The 8849-nt window shown below is 56.9% G+C and overlaps 3 protein-coding genes across 5 annotated transcripts in view; 2 read left to right on the top strand and 1 right to left on the bottom strand.

Annotated features, from left to right (window-relative positions):
- The window catches only part of ATRIP (ATR interacting protein), a 26370-nt gene extending 23128 nt beyond the window's left edge, over positions 1-3242 (top strand). The window contains 5 exon segments of the mRNA XM_017868168.1: positions 1345-1481; positions 1641-1732; positions 2178-2258; positions 2430-2682; positions 3081-3242. Of these exon segments, the coding sequence (XP_017723657.1) occupies positions 1345-1481; positions 1641-1732; positions 2178-2258; positions 2430-2682; positions 3081-3148 (631 nt within the window). The 3' untranslated portion in view covers positions 3149-3242.
- TREX1 (three prime repair exonuclease 1) lies at positions 3114-5231 on the top strand. The gene is made up of 2 exons (XM_017868164.1): positions 3114-3900; positions 4219-5231. Exon 2 carries the CDS (start codon positions 4244-4246, stop codon positions 5186-5188), a length of 945 nt encoding a protein of 314 aa, XP_017723653.1. The 5' UTR covers positions 3114-3900; positions 4219-4243; the 3' UTR covers positions 5189-5231.
- A 232-nt stretch (positions 5232-5463) lies between these two features.
- The window catches only part of SHISA5 (shisa family member 5), a 37517-nt gene continuing 34131 nt past the window's right edge, over positions 5464-8849 (bottom strand). For all 3 annotated transcript variants that reach the window (XM_017868165.1, XM_017868166.1, XM_017868167.1), the window contains 3 exons: positions 7227-7342; positions 6861-7073; positions 5464-6686 (listed from right to left, as the gene is read on the bottom strand). In XM_017868165.1, the coding sequence (XP_017723654.1) occupies positions 6607-6686; positions 6861-7073; positions 7227-7342 (409 nt within the window). In that variant the 3' untranslated portion in view covers positions 5464-6606. The remainder of the gene's footprint in view (positions 6687-6860; positions 7074-7226; positions 7343-8849) is intronic.

Below are 8849 nucleotides of genomic sequence, written 5' to 3'. Positions count from 1 at the left end.
AAAAAAAAAAAAAAAAAAAAGGTTCTTATGGGCCAGGCGTGATAGCTCACGCCTGTAATCCCAGCACTTTGGGAAGCCGAGGCGGGTAGATCATGAGGTCGGGAGATTGAGACCATCCTGGCTAACACGGTGAAACCCCATCTCTACTAAAAATACAAAAAATTAGTTGGGCGTAGTGGCAGGCACCTGTAGTCCCAGCTACTCAGGAGGCTGAGGCAGGAGAACTGCTTGAACCCTGGAGACAGAGGTTTCAGTGAGCTGAGATCACGCCAGTGTACTCCAGCCTAGGCAACAGAGCGAGACTCTGTTTCAAAAAAAAAGTTTTTACGCTATCAAAAAATAACTTGGAAACCACTGTGTTGTATATAAAGGTGGATTTTCCTTGCAATACCTTCTGCAAGTGGCAGATATTGGGCCTCTTACAGCCCAGTAATGAAACCAGGTAACAGTGTTAAATTGCAGCTTCCCGCAAAGGTCTGCATACCCTGGCAACTAAAAAGCATTGAACTTTTTGTCTGCTGTGCAGGATTTGTTCTAAAGTGAGTTCACCCCACATAGTGAGACCTTGCTTCCTAAGGACATACTGAGGGATATCTTGACCTTCTGTGCTCAGAAACTGCAGATGTCTGAAGGGGTACACACCTGGCCAGTCCCCACAGGGTGTTTCAGAATTGCTCTTCTCTCCACCCACCAGGCCAGTCCACCATGCTCCTCCAGGCTATGTGGGTTTAGCAAACAGCAGCAGTTGCCTTGGGGCTTGGTTTCTTGGTAATAGCTTTCCTTTTGCCCCTGAGACCTGTGGCAGTGTGCCCAGAACCCCTCCCTCCTGCACACCGCACAGTAGGCACATTCTCCTACTGGCAGCAGATACGTTTTCTAACAAGTAGAGAAAATGGTTTTTCTTGCCCTGCAAGAGGTCTCATAAGATCCAACTATACCCAAGTCCATGTTTGTCACTTCTGGAGCCCTGGCCGGTCCTTCTGTGGGCACAGAACATTTCTCTCCCACCTAAGTTAGGACCTGCATCCCTGTTTGGGAGCATGTGGAAGCCAGGCATCCCAGGTCCAGGAGGTCATCCCACTTCCTGGGCGATGCTATGCCAGATGAGGGCCTGTCCTCTCAGCTGCAGCCGTCTTGCAGTGGAAGTGCCCGCTTGTTCACATGAAACAAGTTTCACAGCAAGTAAGTGGAGGTCAGGCCAGCACTGAAACCCAAGTCTGGCTGAACCAGCTCACCTGTTCATACTGTCTTGCTCAATTTTCTGTTACCACTAGTGGAATGTGAGGGTAGGTTGTGAAGCTGTGGTTGGGGAGTGTCACGTCTCTCTGGGTCCTTGTCTTTTAGGTTCCAGTGTGTGTTCCAAGTGCTGCCAAAGTGCCTCAGCCCAGAGACACCCCTGCCTGGCGTGCTGCTGGCTGTTGAGCTCCTCTCCCTCCTGGCGGACCACGACCAGTTGGCACCTCAGCTTTGTTCCCACTCAGGTAAAGCAGGGTGGGGTGGGCATCTGGACTGCTCCTGCAGATCAAGGGAATTGTTGGGGTGGGGACAGGGTCAAGGGCCTTGGAGGGCTTCTGCAGCATGTAGCCCAAGCTCTTCATGAGAAAGGGCACCCTGAGTGAGAGGTGCACTGTCCTTTTCAGAAGACTGCCTCCTGCTGCTGCTGTACATGTACATCACATCACGGCCTGACAGAGTGGCCTCAGAGACACAATGGCTCCAGCTGGAACAAGAGGTAAAAACTCCAGAGCCCCTTCTGGACACTGTCCCCACCCCATCCTAATAACCGACAGAATCTCCTCTTTCCACTGGGGAGAAAAGGAGCTTTAGTTCATTTTAGTAATGAGTATATCAAGCAGCTAAAGAGGTAAACTCAGTTTGGGGGCTGTGCACTACACAGATGCAATGCAGACAGGACTTGGCAGAGTTGCCTGATGACTGAACCTGTCCTGGCTTTGGGGCTTGGGGGCAGGATGGGGGGCTGGAGGCAGGTGGGTTGCTGGTGGGACATGGGTGCTCGTCCTGGGTCTGCCCTGGGAAGGTCCCACACCACTTCTTGGACCCCATTTGTGCAGACAAGCAGTTGCTGAAGCAAGTGAACTCTTACAGAAACTTGAGAAAGCCCTCACAGGGACTGGTCTCCTTCTGCCCAGGATGGAGCTGATCTGTTCTTGTTCTAGGTGGTGTGGCTCCTGGCTAAGCTTGGTGTGCAGAGCCCCTTGCCCCTAGTCACTGGCTCCAACTGCCAGTGTAATGTAGAGGTGAGTGGGCAGGGGCCAACAGCTGGCAGTTCTGTGGGTGGTAAGGGGGCTCTGTGCAAGGACTGTAGACCCCACTGCAAACCCCCTCACCTGAGGTGGCTAGGCTGAATGGATTGTTAGGGTGCAGGCCATGGTGGCACCAGACCTCAGTCTGTGCCCCCTCTCTCCCAGGTGGTCAGAGCGCTCACGGTGATGTTGCACAGACAGTGGCTGACAGTGCGGAGGGCAAGCGGGCCCCCAAGGACTGACCAGCAGAGGCGGACAGTGCGCTGTCTGCGGGACATGGTGCTGCTGCTGCATGGCCTGTCCCAGAAGGACAAGCTCTTCATAATGCACTGCGTGGAGGTCCTGCATCAGTATGACCAGGTGATGCCAGGGGTCAGCATGCTCATCCGCGGGCTTCCTGACGTGACCGACTGTGAAGGTGAGCCTGCCAGAGGCCCTCCCGCCCAGCCCCCAGGGCTTCTCCCTGAGGTTCCCCAACAACTCATATTCCTGGGCATCCCCTCAGCAGGCCCTTGCCCACTACAGCCTGTTCCAGCACTGGGGCCATTTTCTTTATCTTCTGCCCCAGTTCTCCAAGCATATTGGGCTGCCTTTTGCTCCTATCTGTTGAATGTGCCTGGCAGAGTCAGAGTTTTTCCAGAAATACCCATGTCTGAATTGCTTTTGTATCACTTTGTTTGCAGTAGCTGAGGGAGCAAGGCCTGGGTCTGGAAGGGACTGGTTAGTTCCTGCGGGCGTTGGGGGAGGAGAGGTGGGACCTGCCCTAGGCCCTGGCACCTTTGGGCCCTCACCAGGAACCTCTCCCTTTTATCTCAGAGGCAGCCCTGGATGACCTCTGTGCCACGGAAACCGATGTGGACGACCCCGAGTTGGAGTGTGGCTGAGGCCCTGAGCGTCCAGCCACATGGTGGCACCAGCACCGTTCCTTTCCTTACCACATCAACTGATTAAAGCAGTGACCAGCAGGAACTGCCCAGAGAACCGGCTGGCCTTGTTTCCTGAGTCTGATCTGTTTGGCAGAGTGGGAGGGGTGGAGCGGGACCGGGACCTTGGGTGGCTGGCATCCTTCTTCCTGTCCCTGGCTGCTGCTGAGCCCCAGTCCCCATGGTAACCGATCTGCCTTGAGGAAGGAGCCCTGCCCTGCCTGTGGAATTGCCCTGAGTCATTGCTTTGGGCTGGGGCCATGGGAAGAAACCATTGTGTGGCAGGGAAGGAGGTGGCTCTTGGCCCAGGCCTAAACCAGGAAAGCCTGGAAAAGTGGGACCCACAGGTGGGCACAAAAGGGCTGCAGCAGGAGCTCCCAGCAGTGTGTAACACCGGGAGCTGGTCTGGCGCCACTGCCCTGGTCCTTCCAGCTGCCTGTCACTGGTGTGATGGCCCAGTGCATTGTGCCACCAGCAGGCCACAGCTGTGGATCTTAGAAGGCCTCTGGGGTCCCCTGGGGGCGGGGAAGTGGGGGTTGGGGGGACGGATGTTGGCGAGAGGGACAGACCAGACAGTCTGACGAGCAGGGCGGGCCTGGCTCACGTGGGCCTGTAGGCGGGCCCACACCAAGTTTCACTTCCCGCCACTGCTGCCAGTGAGAGCCGCGGGGAGAGTGTGCAGCCAAGTCACTACTGCCTGCCTGCCTGCTACGGTAAGTGTGGCTCCCCAAGGGGATGGCGCAGGGCAGGAGGGCCGTGGGTTCCCCGACCCCAGACTAAGGGGGCACTAGGGGAGGGGCCAAGTCATGTGAAGAGGGAGCCCTCTCAAACAGTCGAATATGCTGGTCCCACTAAGGAAACCACCCCACCCTCTCCAACTTCCTGCCTGAAAATGGGCCCTGGAGCTCACAGACAGGGCAGGATTGTGCAGGGAAGGCCTGAGATGTGCTTCTGCCCACCCCCTACCCCACTCCCTCCCCTTCGGATCTTAACACTGGGCACTCACACACCCACCCCATGCTCCTCCCCAGGCTCAGCGACAGGTCCTACCCAACCATGGGCTCGCAGGCCCTGCCCCCGGGGCCCATGCAGACCCTCATCTTTTTCGACATGGAGGCCACTGGCTTGCCCTTCTCCCAGCCCAAGGTCACGGAGCTGTGCCTGCTGGCTGTCCACAGATGTGCCCTGGAGAGCTCCCCCACCTCTCAGGGACCACCTCCCACAGTTCCTCCACCACCGCGTGTGGTGGACAAGCTCTCCCTGTGCGTGGCTCCGGGAAAAGCCTGTAGCCCTGCAGCCAGCGAGATCACAGGTCTGAGCACAGCTGTGCTGGCAGCACATGGGCGTCAATGTTTCGATGACAACCTGGCCAACCTGCTCCTAGCCTTCCTGCGGCGCCAGCCACAGCCCTGGTGCCTGGTGGCACACAATGGTGACCGCTATGACTTCCCCCTGCTCCAAGCAGAGCTGGCTATGCTGGGCCTCACCAGTGCTCTGGATGGTGCCTTCTGTGTGGATAGCATCACTGCGCTGAAGGCCGTGGAGCGAGCAGGCAGCCCCTCAGAACACGGCCCAAGGAAGAGCTACAGCCTAGGCAGCATCTACACACGCCTGTATGGGCAGTCCCCTCCGGACTCGCACACGGCTGAGGGTGATGTCCTGGCCCTGCTCAGCATCTGTCAGTGGAGACCACAGGCCCTGCTGCGGTGGGTGGATGCTCACGCCAGGCCCTTCAGCACCATCAGGCCCATGTATGGGGTCACAGCCTCTGCTGGGACCAAGCCAAGACCATCTGCTGTTACAGCCACTGCACACCTGGCCACAACCAGGAACACTAGTCCCAGCCTTGGAGAGAGAAGGCGACCCAAGGATCTTCCTCCAGTGAAGGACCCTGGAGCCCTACCCAGGGAGGGGCTACTGGCACCACTGGGTCTACTGGCTGTCCTGACCTTGGCAGTGGCCACACTGTATGGACTATCCCTGGCTGCACCTGGGGAGTAGGCCAAGAAGGAAAATCTGATGAATAAAGACCCCCCCTCCTCCAGCACTGAGTGGTCACTTGGCTCCTACCCTTCTTGGCAACCCAGACCTCTGCCCACACTCAGGGACCTGGGGAGTAGGGCATAGTGTTTGTCCCTCACTTTCCCTAGCAGGATGATCAACTATCTGAGCTCAATAAAAGCAGGGAAAACACGAGAAGCCCAAATGGTTGATGGAAACAGTACAGCCTGATTCCAATCCCAGCAGCCGAGGCCAGGAAGAAAGGGGGCAGCAGCTCCAAATGATTGCATTTATTATAAACAAGAGTACAGACCCCAGACTCAGAAACACAACAGATTTGACACTAAGACAGCTCTGGTGAAACAGTAATAGAGGGAGGAGGAACACCGAGGTATTCATGTCTGGGCCGGAGCTGCCATCCAGGGCCCCACACCCCACCTTTGGTCCAGATGGCCCCTTGGCCCAGGTGTCCCTGCTGCCAGAACACCCTGGACTGGGGTACCGGAGTTGCATATTCCATGAGGTTGGTGTCAGGGGAAGTAGGGACTCACAGTTGCCAGGTTGTCCGTCTCCTCTGAGCCAATTTCCCTCCACCACCCTGGGGTTTCAGTCTCATATCAACTATCATGTTTTAAAACAGAAAACAGGCAAAATGTTTGGCTAAAATAAAATGAAAACACTGCAGGGAAGAGACCTGAGTGTGCTGGTGGACAGGAGCCCTGCTCACCTGTGGGAAGGGCAGGGCCAGCAAGGGCAGCAGAGCTCCCTGTGGGCAGCTAGGCTGTATGTGGATGTGGCCCTCCAGGTGGTCCCAGGGAAGATGCAGGGACAGGGGACAGTCCAGGCAGACAACTATCAGGTGAGTAGGGCTCTGCCTAAGGTGTTCTGGCATCAGGAGGCTGCCTGACCCCCAACAGGCATGACACAGGCTCCAGGGAGCAATGGAACATCTGCCTAAAGAATCAAAGCCCAACTTGGTCAGATCCTAAGCTTCGCCTGCATCACCTCAAGCAGCAGCTGGCTACGCTGCCAAAACCGGGACACATCTGCATCATACAGAAAGCTGCACCACCCTGGTGTGACAGGCCATACTTGGTCACCCTAGGGTAAGCTAGAGAAGAACTCCAGATGTGCCCTGGAGAACCCCCCACCTCTCAGGGGCCACCTCACAGGGTGCCCCCACCACCCCATTCTTTGAGTTTGGCTTGAGATTTTAGGAAGCATAATTTCAGGTGAGGAAGAGAACAAAGTCTGGTCCCAGCCCACTCTGGCAAGGATCGTTCCCCACCTCGTCAGCATCAGAGGAAGCCACATATACAGGCAGGACACACACAGCACGCCTGGGACATAAGGAACCGTGCCTGCACACCACTCACACACAACATAACCAAGTGGCAGCCAGAGAGGCCAGGGGACGCTCAGAGGGCCGCCTTCGGGGCATCCATGTAGGCTGGGTTGTAAGGAGGCTGGCTGGCAGGGTAGGGCGCGGCTGCTCCTCCTGAAAGCAGAGAGGATCCTGGTTGGCTGTGAGCATGGTGGGCTGCCGTATGAGTGGCAGGCGAGCAGAAAGGGGCAGAGGCGTATTCAGTGATGTACTCTGGGATGGATGCCCGAGGGATGCTGGCAGATACTCAGGGAGTCAGGCAGGGCTAGAGTCAGCAGGGGCACTCACCAGCCAGGGTCTCGTGGTAGGCCGGCGGGCCCATGGGCTGGGCCGGGTAAGGTGGTGGGTACTGCATTGGGTAGGGTGCTGCTGGCATCCCTGGCTGAGGCGGCATGGTGTGGTAGCCCTGGTAGCTTGGTCCAGGGTAGCTGGGCGGCACACTTGGAGGCTGAGGATAAGGGGCATGCACCACAGTGGTGGATGTGGTGGTGGTGACAACCGCTGCAAAGAGAATTCCAGTGAGGACCCTCCTTCACCTCCCCAGGTCTTAGGGCCAGGCTTGCCACCCATCCCTCCAGCTTAGCCAAAGCAGGGCCTGGTCAGCTCCCCTTGCCATCCCAGGGGGTCACAGTGGAGCAGGGTAGGCACGCTTACGACGTGGTCGGCGGCACGTCTTGTACAGGCAGCAGCAGGAGCAGGTGAAGCAGATGATGATAGTGACGACAGACAGCACAAAGATGGTCAGGCCAACGGCCAAGGTTGCTCCGAATCTGCCAAAGAGCTGGATGTGACCTGGGGCCCCTCGACCCTCCCACCAGACCAGCATCCACACTCCACCCCTTTCCAGGGCACGCCCCTCTTGCCAGAAGGGGTCTGGGCAATACAGATACAGCTACTTCCTTGTCGGTGGCCTGCACCTGTTTCAATCTGTTTCCTCGAGTGTAAACTGGGGTATATGTGAGTCTCTGTAACTGTCTCGCCCTGGGTCTGCCCCGCTTGTCCCACCCTCAGAGGCATGGGAGGAAGCTCAAGTCCCACCCCACACACATACATCTATCTTGTCCACCTCACAACCAAGTGATCAGGAGATGGGTATAGGGCACATGCCACAGTCAGGCACTGTGATTTGAGTCAAAAAACTTAACAGTGGGCAAGACAGCCAGCCCTGGCCTCTGGAAGCCCACAGTCCAGTGTAGGAGGCAGAGAGTGAAGATAAAATGGCTCAGGAAGCACGGGGTGAAGAGAGAAGCCCCAGGAGGGTAGAGGCCAGTGTGGCCGGAACAGGAGGTCCCTAGTGTTCCCCTGCACTCCACGACAGCCCCAGGGCAGGGAGGCTGGCCCCTGAGTGATAAGGACAGTTGCCTCTGCCTGCAAGCTTGCTGTGTGCCAAGCACTGTGCCAGGGGTCACACACACCCCTAGGACCTCCCCTCTGACCTGCACAGCCACTTCTACAGGTGAAAGGGCCAAGAGCCAAGGGGAGCCAAGGGCCAAGAGGCCTGGAGGCAGGAGGTCAGAGGGCCTGCCCTTTGAGAAAGCAGGCCGTGGGCTGGGAAGTTCACCAAAATTGACTTCTAGGCGGGGGCGGTGGTTCATGCCTATAATCCCAGCACTTTGGGAGGCTGAGGAGGGCGGATTACCTGAGGTCTGGAGTTCGAGACCAGCCTAGCCAACATGGTGAAACCCTATCTCTACTAAAAACACAAAAATTAGCCAGGCACAGTGACGGGTGCCTGTAATCCCAGCTACTTGGGAGGCTGAGGCAGGAGAATTGCTTGAACCTGAGAGGCAGAGGTTGCAGTGAGCTGAGATCACGCCACTGCATACCAGCCTGGAGACAGGAGCAAAACTCTGTCTCAAAAAAAGAAAACCTGACTTCCAAGCGCAGACAGAGCCCCTTGCTAGCCACCCAGGGTCTCGTTCTGTCGCCCAGGTTGGAGTGTGGTGTGATCACAGTTCACTGCAGCCTCTACCTCCCAGGCTGAAGTGATTCTCCCACCTCAGCCTCCCCAGTAGCTGGAACCACAGGCATGCACTACTACATTTATTTTTGTAGAGACAGGGGTCTCACTATGTTACCTAACTGGTTTCCAACTCCTGGCCTCAAGCTATCTTCCCTCCTCGGCCTCTCAAAGTGCTGGGATTAAAACTGTCATCGTGGCCGGCCAGGCGCTGTGACTCATGCCTATAATCCCAGCACTTTGGGAGGCCGAGGTGGGTGGATCACGAGCTTAGGAGTTTGAGACCAGCCTGGCCAACATGGCGAAACCCCGTCTCT

The sequence above is a fragment of the Rhinopithecus bieti genome, unplaced genomic scaffold, assembly GCF_001698545.2.
Source record: "Rhinopithecus bieti isolate Rb0 unplaced genomic scaffold, ASM169854v2 scaffold_3875, whole genome shotgun sequence".
In the NCBI taxonomy this organism is placed as follows: Eukaryota; Metazoa; Chordata; class Mammalia; order Primates; family Cercopithecidae; genus Rhinopithecus; species Rhinopithecus bieti.
Note: the sequence above shows the minus strand (reverse complement) of the source record. Positions and strands in the feature narration are given on the sequence as shown.